The sequence below is a fragment of the Crotalus tigris genome, unplaced genomic scaffold (assembly GCF_016545835.1).
Source record: "Crotalus tigris isolate CLP2741 ecotype Arizona unplaced genomic scaffold, ASM1654583v1 scf7180000021465.51407817327:1047546, whole genome shotgun sequence".
Lineage (NCBI taxonomy): Eukaryota > Metazoa > Chordata > Lepidosauria > Squamata > Viperidae > Crotalus > Crotalus tigris.
Window position 1 is genome coordinate 731,711 of NW_024098522.1, and position 19,365 is coordinate 751,075.

The window sequence follows — 19,365 nt, forward strand, 5'->3', positions numbered from 1 at the left end:
GGTTGTGTTCATGGAGCTGCGTGTGTTGTGTCAAAATAGGCAGTAGGGAAGAAATATGTTATGTTACAAACTCCTCCCCAGTTGTAAGCGTCTCATCCCATCCCTTCACTGGCTGTGAAGGCAACACTCACTGCAAATCTGGAATCCATAAAGGTTACTGTCATGGTTCCGACAGATGAAACTCTCAAAAGAACTTCGAGGCATTGTTTACCTTAAAGCAGGGGTTCTCAACCTTGGCAACTTCAAGACTTGTGGACTTCAACTCCCAGAATTCCTCAGCCAGCGAATTCTAGGAGTTGAAGTCCACAAGTCTTAAAAGTTGCCAAGGTTGAGAACCCCTGCTTAAAGAATCTTTATTTGAGAAGCATGGCATCGGCACTAAACACAATCCAAGCCAAAAACTGGATTCCCCTCCCCTGAGCACATAGTATCAAAGCACAGTTCTCTCTTCCAGTTAACAGTCATAAATCACATTCCCCAATTAGTTTGAAATGCAGGCTCTCCCTCCAGTTCTCCAGCCCGTCAATTCTTATCATCTCTTATTTCATTAATCTTGGTTCACACACTAGGCCCAGTATTATGTTTGTCTAAACTCTCATGCACATTCCTCCCCCCCCCCCCCAGCATCTTCTAACTCTAAAAGTAAAAAACATAAGAAGAAAATGGTTGCATTTCTAACTCTTGTCAAAGCAAAAACATCTGATGTTAGCAGCCAGCGTTGGCAGTTAACGATGCACAACAAAAGGCGCACAAATGCAATTCCGTATCTCGGGATGAATTGGTTTAATTTTGTCAACGATGCCTTGATCTTAGGTATGAAACCACTTCATACAGTGGACAGCCAGCTGCTTATAATAGCAAATGCCCATATGCATTGGGACCCTGAATATTCGGATGTAAAGCTTGTCCAGACGATGATGTTTATCTCCGAACTTAAAAATATTCTTGAGAAAGCCTCTGATCGGCCTGGAAGCCCAACAGTAGACACAACTTCCATTCCTCTGGTGCTGTGTGCGGATCTCAATTCACTGCCTGATTCAGGTATTCAGCTGATTTTGACTTTGGAGTTGACCCGTGCCTTTATTTTTTAAGAATAATTTTAATCTTTGTGCAAAACTTAAAATATTGTTAGAAGAACTGCTTTCAGTGTTTAAGACAGTACGGTTAATTACGATCGTTTTTTAATTACTTGAGTGAGAGGGAATTAGAAGATCAGATATATTATATGTCTACTCTGTTTTTTTTCCAGAAGCTGTTCTTTAGGTAATAAAGAACAAAACAGATCAATAATGGCATCTACTTTCCTTTACTTATCTCAAGAGTTTTTACAAAGGTGTCTGTACATGATTAAAGTTGATTAAATTTGAAAAAAGGGGTTTTAATAGTGAATGCAGTTATTTTGAATAGAAGAAATGGATTTAAGCATTGGTTTTGAGATTAAAATTAATATCTAGAGAATATCTGATAACAAATTATTAAGGTTGTTATGATATTTTTATTAAGAAAATGCTTAGAATAGGGAAAGGCAGAGAGAGAGACAGAGAGAGAGACACACACACAGAGAGACAGACAGACACACAGACACAGACACTGAGAGAGGACTGTCCGAATTTTCTTGGAGAGATGAGCATGCTAGAAAATGCATTTCTGCCAAAATAATTGTAGAATGATTGCATGATTATTAGCCACTCTGGCTTTTGCCAAAGTAGAAAAATGAGGTTTAAATTGAATAAATAAAAAAAAAGTAATTAGAAAAAAGCAGTCTATAATTGAACCAGGTCAGCTGTGGAGAAAATGTTGAAATGTGCTGAGTATTGAGACGCACACCCAAATTTTGTGTTTATTTTTTTGGGAATTTATTCTCTCCTATGCAATGAACACAGATTTACAGCTTCACAATTAAATTCTGATCTGTGTTCTTGAAACAGCATGGCTTCACTTCTCCACGTTAAGCTTTGTCTGACGTATTTCTCAGATTATAGATTAGTATTTTAATATTGGCAGAGATTTTTGTTCGGTTGGATTAGGCTGACTTGAGTGAATATGCACAAGTCCTTGGTTGAACTAGTAATTTTTCCTTTGGTACAAAGTTGTTTTTAGCCATAAACAAGAATCCGTTAGGACATTAAGCAACTTTTTTAATTCCAGTGCAGTAAATTCAGTTAGTGGTTCTTCAATAACAATTGTGGCTGTAACTATTGAATACATTTTTTCATATATATATATTTTTCATATATATTTTTATTAATTTTTTATAGTCACAAATGGTTAGTATTTTATCAGCAATGTAGTGTCTGGGTTCCAACATTTAACTTACTAATATATGTTAAATTCCTTTCTCTCTGCCTCGTTTTTTCTAGCCCAGTGTTTCTCAACCTTGACAATTTTAAGGCATGTGGACTTCAACTCCCAGAATTCCACAGCCAGCACTGCTGGCTGTGGAATTCTGGGAGTTGAAGTCCACATGCCTTAAAATTGTCAAGGTTGAGAAACACTGTAAATCTAGCCATTGATAAAAGGTATCCCATGTTCTAAAGTATATTGAATCTTCTTTCTCTTTCATTTTCAATGTCAGTCTATCCATTTCTGCACAATCTAAAATAGTTTCCTACAATTATGCCTAACAAAAATAATTCTGGCTTAAAATCTATATGTTTTTTAGTAATTTTTCTCTAACCATAGGTGTATTCTTGACCAAAATCTTTTGGCTTTGGGGCAATCCACCAAAGATGGTAATAAATGCCTGGTTTTTGTCTCCATTTCCAATAGTTGTTAGATATGTTTTTAAACATTTTTACTAACCTCACCAGTGTTAGGTGCCATCTGTAAAACATTTTGTATAGATTTTCTTTGTTTTTTGTAAATGTTCATAACTGTCTATTGCTGTTGCGCAATAAATGTTGAAGCATTGAGTTATGGTGAATTCAGTCTTTCAACTATTGTTTATTCAAACCAGGTGTTGTGGAATACTTAAGCAATGGAATAGTGGCTGACAACCACAAAGACTTCAAGGAGCTGCGTTATAATGAGTGTCTCATGAACTTCACTGGCAGTGGAAAGACTGGGGCTTCCGAAGGAAGAATCACCCATGGTTTCCAACTCAAGAGCGCCTATGAAAACAACTTGATGCCTTATACTAATTACACTTTTGATTTCAAGGTAAGTACAGTTTGATAAAAATAGTCCCTGAAGAACTGTAAAAACTGCACCATCCATGATGGTTTGTGAACTCCCATGTGGAAAAAGGATAACTATCCATAAATCTGTACAGATAGTCCACTTTTGCCATGATATTAAAAGGAGATGTAAATTCTGGATTAGAACCTTTAGTCTGATGTTTTGTAGGTTAGTGCTATATACCAGAATTCACCCATTTTAACAGTTCATTATTGCAAGTTCTCTTTTCATGTTAAGCTTATAATGAGTAGAGCTGGGCTCCTAAATCTCTAGTGCCCAAATGCTGATTAGCTTACAGCAGAGGTCTTCAAACTTGGCAACTTTAAGACTTGTGGACTTCAACTCCCAGAATTCCTCAGCCAGCCTTATAGCATCTTTCAATACTTGAACGGCTGTCACAGAGAGGATTCTGATTAGCTTACAGTCTGAGGGATCTCCAAACTTGGCAACTTTAAGACTTGTGTACTTCAACTCCCAAAATCTCCACCAGCATGATTGGCTGAGGAATTCTGGGATTTGAAGTCCACAAGTCTTAAAATTGCCAAGTTTGAAGACCCCTGGTCTAATTTAACTGGAGGAGACCTCCACATGTTTCCTTGCTTAATGAACAGTTGCTTAACAACCATTCAACGATACGACAGATCTCCCCAGAGCTACTTAAAACCAGGTTCCAGGTGGCCACACAAATGCACCATGGTCATGTGATCACGTTTTGGGTGCTTGGCAACCGGCTTGCATTTACAACCATTTGCAGCACCTCGAAATCACACGGCTGATTTTTTTTTGGGTGTTTTCTGCCAGTTTCCAGTATTTACTTCCAGTTTCTAACAAAAATGCCCATTGAAGAGAACAGGTTCACTTAACAACTGTTGCAAAAAAAAGTCATAAAATTGGGTACATTCACATGGTGACCCACTTATAACTGTAATTCCGAGCTCAGTTATAATTGAGGACTAACTGTGCAGATGTCAATGTGACCTTTGTGTTTCATGCAGTTGTCAGTTTTGCTGTCTGTAGCCACAAACCATCCTTCTTTTGCCCCTGGATATGAAATCAAGCCAGAGGAGGCTTTATATCCCTCCCTGATAAGTTAATTAAAGTAAAAGCAGATTTTCAATTTGAAAACACCCATTTTACATGCCTTAATATTTAAGGACTGAAAAGAACATTTCTTCTTTTTTTTAAAGGGGAACATAACCTAATCCCATGGTGGCGAACCTATGGCACACGTGCCACAGGTGGCACGCAGAGCCCTCTCTGTGGGCACGTGCGCCGCTGCCCCAGTCCTAGGCCTTCAGCTGAGTTTTATAAAATCCTTTTGCTTTAGGCCTCTGCCGCCTTGTGCAAAAAAAAAAAAAAGTTCAATCAATCAATCAATCAATCAATTTCAACTTCTCATGAAAAAAAAGATCTCACGAAGTTGGAATTGTTCGATTGAACTTTTTAGTCCCACCCAGTCTGCCGTTATCACTGCAGCCACGCCCACCCGGCACCCGACAATAAATAAGTGGGTTTTGGGTTGCAGTTTGGGCACTCCGTCTCTAAAAGGTTCGCCATCACTGACCTAATCTATTAACAGCTTTGTGTTTTCTGTCTGTATTTATACTTTCCCTCCCCCCCCCTTCTCTCTCTCCTCCTCTAGGGTGTAATTGACTATATTTTTTATTCCAACCCTCACATGAATGTGCTTGGTGTCCTGGGGCCTTTGGATCCTCACTGGCTGGTTGAGAACAACATCACGGGGTGCCCCCACCCTCACATCCCTTCCGACCACTTCTCACTGTTGACTCAGCTTGAGCTCCACCCTCCATTCCTGCCTCCGATCAACGGCATCCATTTGCCAAGCAGGAGGTAGTGCTGCTCTTTTTCGAGGGCAGGGACCTGTTCGTTTGTTTATGGACTTGTACAGTTGTAAATCAAAGTCTGTAGGAGTGAAGTATGGCCAAGCTTTTAATAGCTGCTGCTTCATGCTCCTTTCCCGTTTCCTGCGTTGACAGTACAATTTTGCACAATTTTCGGTGCATATTGTTACCACTTGGCACTAGGGCTGGAACCAAAGTTGTTGTTTGTTCCCCTTTTTCAGGTTTTTTTTTTTTTGAGGGGGGGTTGTTTTGAAGGTACAGACACAAAGTACATACAGAGAAAAGGCGGCAGGCTTTACATGTTTTAACGGAAAGCTGCCTTAATCAACAGTCAAATCAGAAAGGAGGGATTTGCTTACATGTATACATCCACAGCTAAAGGTTTTGTATTTTTTCCCCAATTTTTTTTTCAGTCACAGCCAGATGAGTCCTTCCCCCTGCTCCTAAATCACTTGTTTTTTTTTAATTCCTCTGCACTAGATTAGACAACATGCATGGCCCCTTAGCTCAGTGTTTCTCAACCTCCGAGATTTTTAAGGTATGTGGACGTCAACTCCCAGAATTCTCCAGCTAGCTTTCGATTCTAGGAGTTGAAGTCCACACATCTTAAAATTCCCAAGGTTGAGAATTGCTGTAGGCCAGGGCTAGGCAACCTTGGCTCTTTTATGACTCGTGGACTTCAACTCCCAGAATTCCTGAGCCAGCTTGGCTGGCTCAGGAATTCTGGGAGTTGAAGTCCACGAGTCATAAAAGAGCCAAGGTTGCCTATCCCTGCTATAGAGAATTGTGTATCATTGGAAATAGCACTTACTGTTTTCAGTGCTGATTCTGAGTACAAATTTGTTCACTTTTCATTTGAACTAACCAAGTTGTGAGATGTTAGTCTTCTTGCCATTAAAAAAAAAAGTTGCTCTGTGCAGGAGAGAGCTCTTCCATAAATATCTGGTTGCATCTGGCACTAAGTCCCCAGGTGCACCACCTCCACGTCCGAACTATAAAAGGTTGCTTGCTCTGGTCTGAAATTCACTGAGTCACCTCCATTGCACTAAGAAGCAGGGATGAGTCTGAACTTCTGGCTTGAAGCCGTGTTGTCTACCAGAAGAGTAAGGTAGCACCTGTCTTTTACTTGAAGGAAACCCCAAATTACAAATTGGATCCCTTCAGAGAAACACAGGTAGCGGGACAGATGACCGAGAGGGAAAAACAATAACTGAGGGCATCCAATGAAATGCTGACCGCTATATTTAAAATCAGCCACGAGAATTCTCCAGCTAGATCTCTACCGTATACAAAGAGATTCCAACCAAAACACAACCTTCGTTTTTATCTTTTGTAAATTATAAATGCCTTCCGTGTCTGTTTTAAAGTATTTGGTTCAGAAAAGTTAATAGAACTAAAGTGGGAGGTAGATGTTTAGTTTCAGGCTCCTTCAGGCAAAATAAACAATTTTTTTCTCGGTGCAATTTTTTATTTCAACACAAAAGTGAGAAGAATATTAACCTAACCATTCCCTCAGCATTTTCCCCCGAACCCTAGTTGGCAAATAACCATGTCATGCTTTTAATTCTTTTTGTTGTTGTTGTTGTTTCCTTTTTTTTTTTCCTGTCAAGTTGGATTTGTTTTTGTTTTTGTTTTTTTAAAAAAGGGAACCTGCTTGTTTGTTCCCAGCTGTTCATTTTCTTTCTTTATAAAATCTTAAGCATCCTCGCGTGCACATGTGCTTCTGGTGGCCATTTTAAAACCTTTCTTTCTTCTGGAGGGTGGAAAAATATTCTTTTAATGTCATCTCTTTAGGAGAAGAGATGAGGCTGTTATCCACTCAGGGCAACTGCTATTGTGATGGGCTTGAGCAGAATATTAGGCCGTGGCTGTTCCAGTACAGAAAAGGGGGTCCCGAGCAAGCAAGATGGTGGCTGCATGCACTTAGAAGATACTATGTCTTTTCATCTGGCCTATTTTGATCCCTTGCACCTGTCGCTGCTGCCCAGCCAAAATCAGCGAAAGAAAAGCACTCAGCAATAAGCCCTTAGTGGATAGAGTCACACTTAACTTTTCAACAGCAGCAACAAAGGCAAATTTCTTTTTTATGGTTTGGGTATTTCTGCTTGCTGCTATACGAGATTCCTCGAGCTTATATTTTAAACTTTTCATGCACTTTACTATTTCTAATCTGAAAAAAAAATGTGATATTTTTAATAAATGAGGTTTCCATTATGTGAATGAAAATTTTTAAAGGAGCTACTATATTTGTCTCATGAATACGCTTTAAAAAAAAAGGAAAATAAAAAAGAGTCAAGTAGTTAATTTTAAACCCTAAGGAAGGTTCTGCAGACGGTAGCCTTCCCCCCCTTCCTTTCTGTTTGGCTAATTGTTTCTGAAATAACAAAGGGAAAATTGAATTGGGCTCCGAATTTGGAGGTGGAGTGGAATGAATTACTGAAGAATGCAATCCACTTTCCAAAGGAATTTGTCTTCATCAATTGGAACTCGCTGCATTACGTAGAAGAAAAGAAATATTAAGCAGAGCAATATTCCTTTATATAGGCCCAATTATCCTGTGGCTTGCTCGGTGGCCGTCGGTGCAGCTAATACACCTTCAGGCTGCTTCCTCTGTGGTTTGTTTAACACGGTATGTGAACCAGAAATCCTGCTGTTTTTTTGCGTTTCTTTTTGTGGCTGGTTCCAAGAGAAACAAGGTAGAATTTCAGATTCACACAGTGCGTTAAACAAATCCCCAGCACATTCACACAGTGTGTTAAACAAATCCCCAGCGGTGCAGGCCAGTTCATTTGCAGTTAGTTCAGCCTTGTTGAAGCTAAGCAACATTCATGTAAGGAAACTCAGAATGACAGCTCCACTTCAGATCTCTTCCTGCAAACTGGAGCAGGACTTTGATAGATCCATCTGGCCTTTCAATGTGCTTTTTTTTTTTTTAACAGATCACTGTCTCCTCTCCCCCCCCACCCGAGTTGGCTCCCTTTGGTGGTGGGTAAGGCATCACACACACTGCATACACGAGCTGACATCTGCAGCTCTGTTTTAACTTCATTTCCCACCCAAAGGCTAAAATTGAATTACGAAGCACGAGAAGGTTTTTCTCTCCTTTTAAAGATCATATTCCCCACCCTCAACATTGGTGCAGGTATTTTCTCTTACATACCTCAAAAAAAAGGGGGGGGTTCTATAAATGGACATGTATATATAGATACACACACACACACATATATATAAATGGACAAGCCAATTACGATACAGTACTGGGAAGTCAGCTAGCATGACAAAACTTAAATTTTGTGGGCATTAACCCTTTTGGTTTTGGTTTTGTAAAGGCACAACCTTTTGAAAATTGGTCTTTGCTCTAGCCCTGGATGCAATGAATACAAGAGTCCCAACTCCTGTCTGCTTCCCTAGGGCTGGAACGAGAGAATTCCCAGTCGGATTGTGCTCCTGAGTCGTCTGCTGTATCATTTTGGAGGTTTTTTTTTTTTTTTTTAACTTTCGTGCTCTGGAGGTATGCACTAACCATTTTCCTCCTTCTCATACGTGTATGTTAACTAGCAGAGTGAGCAATAGTTCCCACCATACTTCACTCCCAACTATTTTTGGAGATGTTTGTATAAAATGGAGTTTAAAAAAAAAAAATCACCTGTGATTGTATATGAATTGCAAAGGAGCCGGTTTATTAAATAATACAAAAACATGCCATGTTTTGTAATGTTGTTGGGAGGGTAGAAAGCAGGGGACAAGAAAACAAAACAAAACCTGGGAACATTTGTATACCTCTTAAATTCCTTTTCCTGGTTGCTTTTAGTTTAGGTAATCAGTGTGGTCTGGAAGAGCCCTGCAGTTTTCTCTGTGCCTTTTTAGAAAGTGCACAAGGCTTTGATTTATGCATTTTTAAAAGCAATTGTTGCGTTAGTCTCAGTCCAGGAAAACACAAGGAGGATAGTCTCTTTCCCAAGCAGAACCAAATGCAGCTTTGGAGACAACTGATGGGAAGTGCATCATAAGACGGGGTGCCAAGGAATTGCTATTTAACACATACAAAACAGTCTTTGTTGCATGCGAATAAAAAGGATCATCAAATTGAGGCTGCTGATATTGTATCTGAGCCCATACTTTTTTTTCTAAAATAAGGATCGCAAAAGTATTGGATTACATTTATGACTGTGAGGCAACCATAAATGGTGCTGTCTGGATGTTGAAATGTATTGTTGGATTTACAATACAACGCTTCTAGAGCCTCAGTTGCTAGGATGATTGTATATAAGCTAATTTAAGCGTAGAGTATTACTGACTTTTACTTATTTGTAACCCTCAGTTCATTGAGAAGTTCTGGTTTAGCACAGTCGGATCAAAGAATGGTTCTGTATGTGAACATTTGGAATACTTACGGAAATGACAGATTATAGCTGATGTACACTTCTCACACTGAGGCTCCCTAGTTGTGCCCAGATGTTGCACCACTAGACATTCCTTTCATGAACATCAAGCCACCCTTGACCTAAGATCTTTTGCAAGCAAACAAAATCCATATCTGCTAAGTGTTGACATAATATATCTTTAGTAGAAAACTAGATTGGTCAAAGTTAATATGGGGAAAAGTCACCTCCAACACAAGTGGGATTTATAGCATCACAGGGCAGTTTCTGATGCCCTCCTTTGCATCATTTCCTTCAGAGGTATTGGAGGTACTAGGTGAGGATTATGGGTTTTGAAGGGCTACTCAAAACGGGCACCTGGGCATTTGCAACAAAAAAGAATCAATGAAAACTTCGCCATTTGTAATAATGGAGCATTTCTAGTCTGAAAGCCTGTTCTCTTTTTCCCCCCCCCCCTGTCTTTGCTCTTTGTTCTTAATACAGAACAGGATTCATCTCAGTAATAGACATATTGTCTGGAAATAAGCCATTTATTCTCTCCCCTATGTTTACTAGAATAAATTCTTTGCGGCTCATTGTTACCCCAAGCCATCATGCCACCTCTTAAGCTTTCAGAAAGCGACTTAATGGATTGGATCCAAATTTAAATTAGAATGGACCCATTAAAATCTATGCATCTTGAGAGTCCCATTGGTTTCATTGGATGTGCTCTTAAGGATGACCAAATCTGGATGCAAACCATTACTCCAATGGCAGGATAGTTGCCATTATTAGGGGAAAAAGTCACTTTACTTTCCATTTTGAGTACTTTGTGTTGGAGAATGGAAGCTCTTGGAAAGTTGGCAAACTTTATACATCCCCATCTTTTTTTTTTAACTACCCTTTCATTATAGTTAATCGGAAAGAGAATATTTGTATTAATCAAATGGCTAGTTTAAACTCCTGCCCAGTTCAAAAGTACAAAAACAAAAACCTGGAGGACTACTGTGCCTATTCAGTTTTTTTCCTCCCAAATATATTGAAAATTGTCATCTATAGAAAAAGCTAGTTAGTTAAAAAAAAAAAAAAGGAGGCATTGTCTTAATTGCTCCTCCAAGATCAGGTTTTTTCCTGAGAAAAATAGGTAATTTCAGCTTTTTACTTGGCATTTTTTTGTCCTTTGCTGAACAAGAAACAAGAAAACGTCCTCCAGTCCATTATAGTGCTAGGTCCCTGTGGACTAAATTCAGCCCACCCTTGGTCTCTTTTTGTGTGGACAAATGTTCAGATCTATTTTTAATATACTCTCTCATTATTATTTCCATCTACAAGCTACAAGGGCCAGGAAATTGAGGTGCTTAACAGAAGCATTTTACTGCCATTTTCCTTACAACGTCAAAAACAAAATCCTCTTTGAGAAGTCAGTTTAATGTAGTTTTAAATCTGAGGGCATCGCACACTGCCGCATTCCTACTATTCCTGTGTTGGTTAAAAAAAAAGATTCAGTCGCTAGGTACAATCTTTATTAACACGATGATGAATATATATATATTAATTTTATTAATGCAAACATTTTATCATTCTGTTCTAATAAAATAGTAATTATATCGACGTAAAAATAATTTACAGTAATTCTGTTAATGTTGAAGACAAAGAAATGGAAGAGATTACAAAATCTTGAGATTTGTACCCCCCCCCCAAAAAAATGGCAGAAATGTAGACATCTACAGTGGAATAATTTTTACTGGGGCATTAAATGCAACATCCTGAGGACATTTTATCATTCTGTTCTAATAAAATAATAATTATATCGACGTAAAAATAATTTACAGTAATTCTGTTAATGTTGAAGACAAAGAATTGGAAGAGATTACAAAATCTTGAGATTTGTATCCCCCCCCCCCCAAAATGGCAGAAATGTAGACGTCTACAATGGAATACTTTTTACTGGGGCATTAAATGCAACATCCTGAGGACTAAGAAAGAATTTATATTTCCTAAATTTGAAACAACTTATGACAGCCCAACTACACACAACAGCATTATTGGGCAATTCATGAATAGTTAAACATTACCTTTAAGGTTTCCAATCTTAATCTTGGGCGGAGGTAGGCAACCTTGGCTCTTCTATGACTCGTGGACTTCAACTCCCAGAATTCCTGAGCCAGCCATGCTGAGGGGAAAGGGAGAGGTTTCCAAGCTGAGCCATGCTGGCTCAGGAATTCTGGGAGTTGAAGTCCACGAGTCATAAAAGAGCCAAGGTTGCCTACCCCTGATGTTGGGGATAGGGTTTGAATCTTAAAGGACGAAGCCTGCTAGCACTGATCATGATACAAGATTAGCAGAATAATACATACACATAGTCCTTGACTTACGACCACAATTGAGCCCCAAATTTCTGTTGCTAAGACATTTGTGCGTTTCGGCCCATTTTACGACCTCACTGTTGCTAAGTGAATCATTGCAGTTGTTAACATAGTAACACGATTGTTAAATGAATCTGGCTTCTCGCATTGACTTTGCTTGTCAGAAGGTGGCAAAAGATAATCACATGATTCTGGGACACGGCAACCGTCATAAATAGTCAATTGCCAAGCATCCAGATTTTGATCACATGACCATGGGGATGCTGCAACGGTCATAAGTGTGAAAAATGGTCATAAGTCACTTTTTTCAGTGCTGTTGTAACTTTGAATGGTCACTAAACAAACTGTTGTAAGTCAAGGACTACCTGTAGTAATAATACAATAATGGAAGACGAAGCAAAGCAGTGACTTGGCATGTTGAAAATCAATGAGTCTCTTATATAACATCTTTATTTCCAAAAACACTGCTACATAAAGGCAAATATGAGTGTCCCAGAATAATGTCGCAAGATTGAATCTGGGACTAGAGGTTTACTCCTTTGAGCTTTCAGACTTGTTCTGGAGTCCATCAGGGAAATTCTACTGGAATATGTGCTTTGGACTATTCTGTGAATTGTATTTATGTGGTGCCTTCCTACTGGTTGATTGCTGTGTTGATTTTCTGGCGATTATAGCCAGGGAAGTGATTGGAGCCTGGGAAACTTCTAAAATAATCTACTGGATCACCTGCCCTGATTGCCCCGTGACTATATAGGACAGACGGGGAAGAAGCTAATCACCAGATTCCAAGAACACAAGTGAGTGGTCAGATGAAAAGACCCGAACTCATTGGTAGCCTCACTTTGCAATAAATAAGGACTTACATTCAGTTTTGCAAGTACTAAGATTGTTGGCCGAGCAGGTACAAAAATAGCCAGGGAAATGATTGAAGCCTGAGAAATGCCCCCCCCCCTTGTCAGTCAAGAGCAGTGCTGATTTATTGGATAATTAGGAGCTGAGAGCTTGGCAGCACAAGGAAACAATAGCCAATCGCCAGCCATCAACATACCAATCAACCAATAGGAAGGCACCACATAGATAACGCTCACAAAATAGCCCAAAGCACATATTCCAGTAGAGAGAAGTTCCCTGAGTTCTCAGCTAGCTTGAGTGGAAATGCCTTGTGGCCTCCTGTCCAAATACAATTGCAGATGGATTCCAGATCCATTTCTGGTTGATCCACATGCTACTCTGCTTGCCTCTAGACTCCACGTCTGTCTGTAATACAAGAAATTGTAGGTGGTTGTAATCCGGCATTTTGTGGCAGTGTCCTGTAGCTACATTGTCCCCACCTGTGAGTCAGAGACAACACTGCCAACGAAGTTGTTATGATAGCATGTGGGTGGAAAGTTTTCCAACACAAGGATTCGGGAGAGAGGAGCTTAAGGGCAGAAATGGGTTTTTAACTGCAAAACTCATTTTAATCCCTTTAAACCGTCCAAAAGGGCAAAATATGGTTTAGAAATGCAAGTGGGTGGAAGCCTCAAGGCTACCAATGGAATTCTGAGCTGCATGAACAAATGCTTAGTCCCCATTTGCTCAAAAATGAGGTTTTCGGGCAGTGCTAGAAGAAGAAAAAAAAGAACTGTATAATCTCCAAATGCTTGTGGCTGCATAGTTTATGCCTTTTCATAAAATTTGTTAGTTGGAAAAGGTGCCACTAGGCGCCTAATTTTTTTTATTATTATTTTTTAATAGACACAGACTCCTGCTTTGTAAATTAAGCAATCCTCTCACCAGGCTCCATTATAGAGATCTGTTTTGCAACAAATCCTGAGACTTGTTTTGAAACTCCACATTTATCCACATGTCAAAAAAGGTTAGTGGCACTTTTTACAAAAGGAATACATTTTTTTATCACATAGCCAACACAACATTAGGCATTGTTATAGTTCGTGGCAAATGTGCAAAACGTATACGTTGTGGATGCGTGCCGCAGATATAGCAACGCATAGTGGTTAAATGTTAAGTCATAAAGAGGAGGCCTGGCTTGGCTACCCATCAGCCACAATATTGCCTTTCATATAAAAATAACCTTTATCAACTGCCACGCTTCTGAATGGCTTATAAAGTTCCCCCTTTTTTTTTTCCAGCAAAACTGCTCAGATATTCTTGCAAAGTACAAGACAGAAAAAGCAGTTGAGGGAATCTAGGATAAGAACAGGATTATGATTATGTGAAGTCCTGGGGGGAAATATCACGATAAGTACGTCATAATTATTAGAAACTAACTAGAAGCAAAACTCTGAAATTGTAGCTCTGGGTGGTAACTGCGGAGTAGCTGTATAGTATAATAATATACTATAGTACTATAGTAGCTTTGCTAGAATTGTTAAGTTTCCTTTAAGCAAATACACAATATCTTGCATTTTATTCCCTTTCTTGTGTCTGCCTTCTGCCACCAGCTTTTTCCAAGGAATGCAGAAATTACTACTTGAATGGATGCAATTAAATTTATACATATGGAAAGATAAACCTGAAGCTTGCAGGACGGGCTGCTTTGTCAAGATATTTTAATGATGTGTTCACCCCCGGAAAATCCATTTGCAATTATCTGAAATCAAAGCAAATTTGTTGTTATTATATAACGTACAATTCCTGATGATTTTAAATGTTAAAAATGGTCATAAGTGTCTTTTAAATGAAAGGATTACAAAACTTGGAAATCTTAGAATCCATACCTTGCTCCTTATATGAGTTGAAGCCTATGTTATTTTGGTATGGTTGCCCAGATGCCAAGAAATAATAACTGTTTATTGTTGAAAATATTCAATATTGTTGAAAATGTTCAAACTACTTCAGAGATTTTATATTGCTAATCTTTACAGCAACCAACAGGATGTAGGCCAATATTGTGATTCTCCTATTTTGTATAGGGCTAGCCAAGAGGATAAAGATGATAAAAGAATTTTTGGACCCAGAACACTCTTCTGTGGATTAAGCAATTTCACAAAATAAGACATAAATTTGTACAGGATAATGTACAGCAGCGGCCCCCAATCTTTCCGGCTTTGGGCACTAACGGGAGGGGAAGAGGGGATGGGTCTGCTCAAATAGCAGGTGAGCACATGTGCACACCTCCATTTGCGCAAGCGGCGGGTACACAATGGAACTTTGCACACGTGTTTGCCGCCTGCTCAGGCAAGTGGGGCTGTGTGTATGCTTCCCACTTCTGCGGCCCAGTTCTGAATGGGCCACGGCCCAGGAGTTGGGGACCCCTGATGTACAGTTACTCTTGACTTAGTGACTGGTAGCTCTGTGACCAGCTGAAGTTAAAACAGACTTCCCCAGAGAGACCAACAACCTAGTTAATGATGGCCACACACACCTCTGTAATCACATGATCCCATTTTGGGTGCTTGGCAATCAGCCAGCGTTTACGGCTATTTTCAAGTATTTTGCCAGATTCTGTTTACTTCCTTCTAAAGGGTATAAATGTGGGCCAGTTGCAATCAGGTGATTACATGGAGGAGGGGGGCTGGCTGTCAGAACTTCGAACCAGGGTCATAAGTTATCCCTAGGGAGTTCCTAAAAATTAAGAGACTGGTTATAAGTCAAGGACTACCTTACAGCACTTGAAGATTACGTGAAACTCTCTGATTTGTTTCCTTTCTTAGTGTCTGTCTCAGAATCCCCTTGTCTTGTACCGTACCTGCCTAGTTCCCACCATGAAGCCACCAATATACATGATGCAAAAAAAGAGTTTTGGACTATACGGTGCACTTCTCACATGCAATGAACCTGATCAAGGTTGAGAGGGAATGACTGGCCCATGTTCCCCCAGATGACTCCATACCTAAGGGAGGATTGGCACATGGGTCTCTGCTCCTAGGCCAGCTCCTTCATCACTTCACGAGGCTGGCTTTTGGAAACCTTGGTCTAGTGCAGGGTTAGGCAACCTTGGCTCTTTTATGACTCGTGGTTATGACTCGTGGACTTCAACTCCCAGAAATCCTGAGCCAGCATGGCTCAGCTTGGAAACCTCTCTTTCCCCTCAGCATGGCTGGCTCAGGAATTCTGGGAGTTGAAGTCCACGAGTCATAAAAGAGCCAAGATTGCCTACCCCCAGCCTAGTGATTAAGAGACCAGACTAGAAACCAGGTGACAGTGAGTTCTAGTCTTGCCTTGGCATGAAAGCCAATTGGATGAACCTGGGCCAATCACCAGAGGTTCTGAGTTTTGGTCCCGCCTTAGGCATGAAATCCAGCTGGGTGACCTTGGTCCAATCACCAGAGGTTCTGAGTTTTGGTCCCGCCTTAGGCATAAAAGCCAGTTGGGTGACTTTGGACCAATCACCAGGAGGCTGAGAGTTCTCATCCCGCCTTAGCCATGAAAGCCAGCCAGTCACTCACTCTCAGCCTAACCCACCTCACAGGGTTATTGTGGGAAAAATAGGAGAAGGAAGGTGTGTCGCATATGTTTGCCGCTTTGATTTATTTGTAGAAAAACAAAGGCAGAATACAAATAAATAAAAATACGCAAGACTGTACCTCTTGGTCAACTTCTTAATCAATGAAATCACCCAAGGAGTGTCAGGTTGAACACAATATTTCCAGTTGTTTTTCAGAGTTAATCTGAAAGAAAAATGAGGCTGTTAGTCTTCCAGATGACAAGCTTCTTCTAAGGCTGTTCTAATCAGATTGAAACTGATTTAGTCCCACTTACATAATCTCAGTCCTTCGGCAGTGTATTCCTCGAGGGATGACTTGGATGTATTTCACTTTTTTGGGACCCAAAAAAAACAAATCCTGCCTTAAGCATTTGCATCTTCCCAAGTGGGCAACATGCCCTTCCATTGCCAGACCTGTTTGCAAACAGATGCACACATTTTATAATACTGCAATTATTCTTAGTTTATTCTTGACATCTTGATCTTAGATTTTCCTCCGAAGTGCTTTCAGCAACACACAATATAACTATTTTGCCTCTCTGGGTAATCGCATCAAGCTATAAGCACTGCAGGCTGAAAGAATAGCTGTAAGTTATTGTTTTAATTACAATTTAATGGGTAAACCACAATTAGTTGGGCTCACAGAATAGACAATGTCAGGGAGTGTTTGTTTTGTTTCGTTGCTTAGCATCATGGATGAGCTCCAAGCATGGGTTTTGGAACCCATGATTTATGACTGAAGTATGTAACAAGCCACTAAGGATTCATTACAAGCCAGTGATGAAACAAACAATGGGTTAGCATGATATATGATCTTAGCTGTTGTGACTGCATAAACCCCAGATCTGTGTTAACACATCTCTCCAGATGAGGGCCCAACTGTTGTATTTGCACAACAGAACAAAGTTTAGTGTGAGCCTAGGTTTTCCGCCGGCTTATCAAGTTGGGAACTTTTGGGACCTTGAATTGCATACATCCAAAAAAACAAGTATAATTGTTATTTTTATTTACTAAACAATTTATATAACATCCAGCTCACACACAGTCACTCTGGGCAGTGTACAAATGCAGAAAGTAATTGTATGAATGCAGCCAATGAATTGAATGACACACAGCAGAGGCTGATCCAATCTCTGCCCAATTATATACTTTTTTTTTTTTTTTAGAATTGTAGACAGTGCTTAGACTCCCTTAAATGCAAGGAAGGAATTCATCCCAGTTCTTAAGTAATAAGCATATCTTTAGGGATTCCATGTTTTTTTTTAAAAAGTTAATTCTGCAGCACACATTACCAAATATGAATAGAAGTGAATATTTGTAGCTGAGGATTGAAGTATGGGGTCCTTGGTGCTCTATGATCTTGATTTCAAGAAGCAATGGATGGAAACTAATCAAGGAGAGGAGCGATCTAGAATTAAGGAGAGATTTCCTCACTGTGAGAACAATTAACCAGTGGAACAACCTGCCTCCAGAAGTTGTGAATGCTCTAACATTGGAAGTTTTCAAGAAGAGATTGGACAACCATTTGTCTAAAATGATTATAGGGTCTCCTGCTTGAGCAGGGGTTTGGACTAGATGACCTCCAAGGTCCCTTCCAACTCTGCTATTCTGTATCAGAAAATGGGTTCTGCAGTTAAGCCCAATGGGAGTCCAAGCTGAAATAAAAGAGACTTACCATCGATCTGATTGATGTGGCTGGCTATTAAGGCAAGCATTAGTATCAAAACCAGGCCCTTCATCACTGCTGGATCATAGGATTCCCAGTAAGGACGGTTTAAAGAAGTGTTTTCGCCTTATAAACCTTTCCTTCCTAAAGGGAACTAGCAGATACTGTAAGTGGTTGAAAAAAACAAAAATCCCCTTGCAAATATATGTGTCTTTATCTAGTTGTATAAACTTCTGTATGCATTTATTTTTCCTGGTGTTCTCTGAAGGAGAAGTAATTATACCAGTTTACCTATTGACTAGGGGAGGGAAATTTTAAAGGAGGAAGCTTTCTGTAAAGGCCCAGAAACTTTCCTTCATTGTATCGGGACCTTCTGTGGTCTTGGTGTTTGGCTCTGACCACAGGATTAGAGGAGACAGCAAATGTCTCTTTTGAGTAATGTTGGGTACAATTGTATTTGGCTTGAATTTTTAAGCTACCAATTTACGTTTCTGGACTACACACATTTTGGCCTTAGCAATGCAGTTCTCAATTAAAAATATCTGAAACAAAAGAAGAGCTACAGTTGAATATGTTGTTGTTGTTACCGTACTTTCTGGCGTATAAGACGACTTTCGCAAGCTTTAAAATTGGCGCCGAAGTCGGGGGTCGTCTTATACGCCGGAAATAATGGTAGTTTCCGGCGTATAATATGACTTTCTAGGCATGCGACTCGGTGCCGAAGATGGGTCGTCTTATACGCCGGGTCGCATTATACGCCAGAATATACGGTAGTTGCGAAGCCGTGTCCGACCCATGGCGACCCCATGGACAACGTTCCTCCAGGCCTCTACCATCTTTTAGAGTCCATTTCCTGTCCTCTACCATCTTCTGGAGTCCATTTAAGCTCACGCCTACTGCTTCAGTGACTCCATCCAGTCACCTCATTCTCTGTCGTACAGTTGAATATATTTATCTTCAAAAGTAACTCATAATGGTTGGGCTCACAGATGTAATCTGAAATTTGAGACAATTCAAGTTCTAGCTTAACAAAAAGAAGGCCAAGGGGAGACCTTATATGGAGGGGTCTTCAAACTTGGCCCTTTTATGACTTGTGGACTTCAACTCCCAGAATTCCTTAGTCAGGCATGCTGGCTGAGGAATTCTGGGAGTTGAAGTCCACAAGTCATAAAAGGGCAAAGTTTGAAGACTTCTGCCTTACAGCATCTTTCAATACTTGAACGGCTGTCACAGAGAGGCAGGACAAAAAGTAGTAGGTGGAGGATCATTAAAGAGAGATCCAGCCTAGAATCAAGGAGGAATTTCCTGACAAGAAGAACAATTAACCAATGGAAACCAATAGTTTGCCTCCCAGAGTTGTGGGTGCTCCATCATTGGAAGTCTTCAAGAAAAGATGGACAACTATTTGTTGAAAATAGTATGAGGACTCTTCTGCCTTGGGTTAGGGACTGGACTAGAAGACCTTCAAGGTCCCTTCCAGATCTATGACTCTGTGATAGCGGTT

At 40.0% G+C, this 19,365-nt stretch overlaps 2 protein-coding genes across 5 annotated transcripts in view; one reads left to right on the forward strand and one right to left on the reverse strand.

The window, feature by feature from the left end:
• Positions 1–15,792, forward strand: part of CNOT6L (CCR4-NOT transcription complex subunit 6 like) — a 52,636-nt gene extending 36,844 nt beyond the window's left edge. For 2 of the 4 annotated variants that reach the window (XM_039318698.1, XM_039318699.1), the window contains exons 10-14: positions 814–1,041; positions 2,957–3,159; positions 4,820–5,028; positions 13,504–13,624; positions 14,211–15,791. In XM_039318698.1, coding sequence (XP_039174632.1) covers positions 814–1,041; positions 2,957–3,159; positions 4,820–5,028; positions 13,504–13,582 — 719 coding nt within the window. In that variant the 3' untranslated portion in view covers positions 13,583–13,624; positions 14,211–15,791. Of the gene's footprint in view, positions 1–813; positions 1,042–2,956; positions 3,160–4,819; positions 5,029–13,503; positions 13,625–14,210 lie in introns of all 4 variants that reach the window. The other 2 variants (XM_039318700.1, XM_039318701.1) reach the window with 2 other exon arrangements.
• CXCL13 (C-X-C motif chemokine ligand 13) lies at positions 14,226–18,359 on the reverse strand. Its single transcript, XM_039318703.1, has 4 exons — positions 17,871–18,359; positions 16,471–16,609; positions 16,296–16,379; positions 14,226–14,359 (listed from the first exon to the last, which is right to left on the reverse strand). Exons 1-4 carry the CDS (start codon positions 17,932–17,934, stop codon positions 14,356–14,358), a joined length of 291 nt encoding a protein of 96 aa, XP_039174637.1. The 5' UTR covers positions 17,935–18,359; the 3' UTR covers positions 14,226–14,355.
• Positions 18,360–19,365: the final 1,006 nt, after the last annotated feature.

Bases quoted from the DNA above. Each gene is read 5' to 3' on its own strand.
- CXCL13 (XM_039318703.1), bottom strand. From the start codon at position 17,934: ATGAAGGGCCTGGTTTTGATACTAATGCTTGCCTTAATAGCCAGCCAC. The intron at 16,610-17,870 runs GTAAGTCTCTTT...GTTTGCAAACAG, and splicing joins CCACATCAATCAGATCGATG to GTCTGGCAATGGAAGGGCAT. The intron at 16,380-16,470 runs GTAAGTGGGACT...TTTTTCTTTCAG, and splicing joins TGCCGAAGGACTGAGATTAT to ATTAACTCTGAAAAACAACT.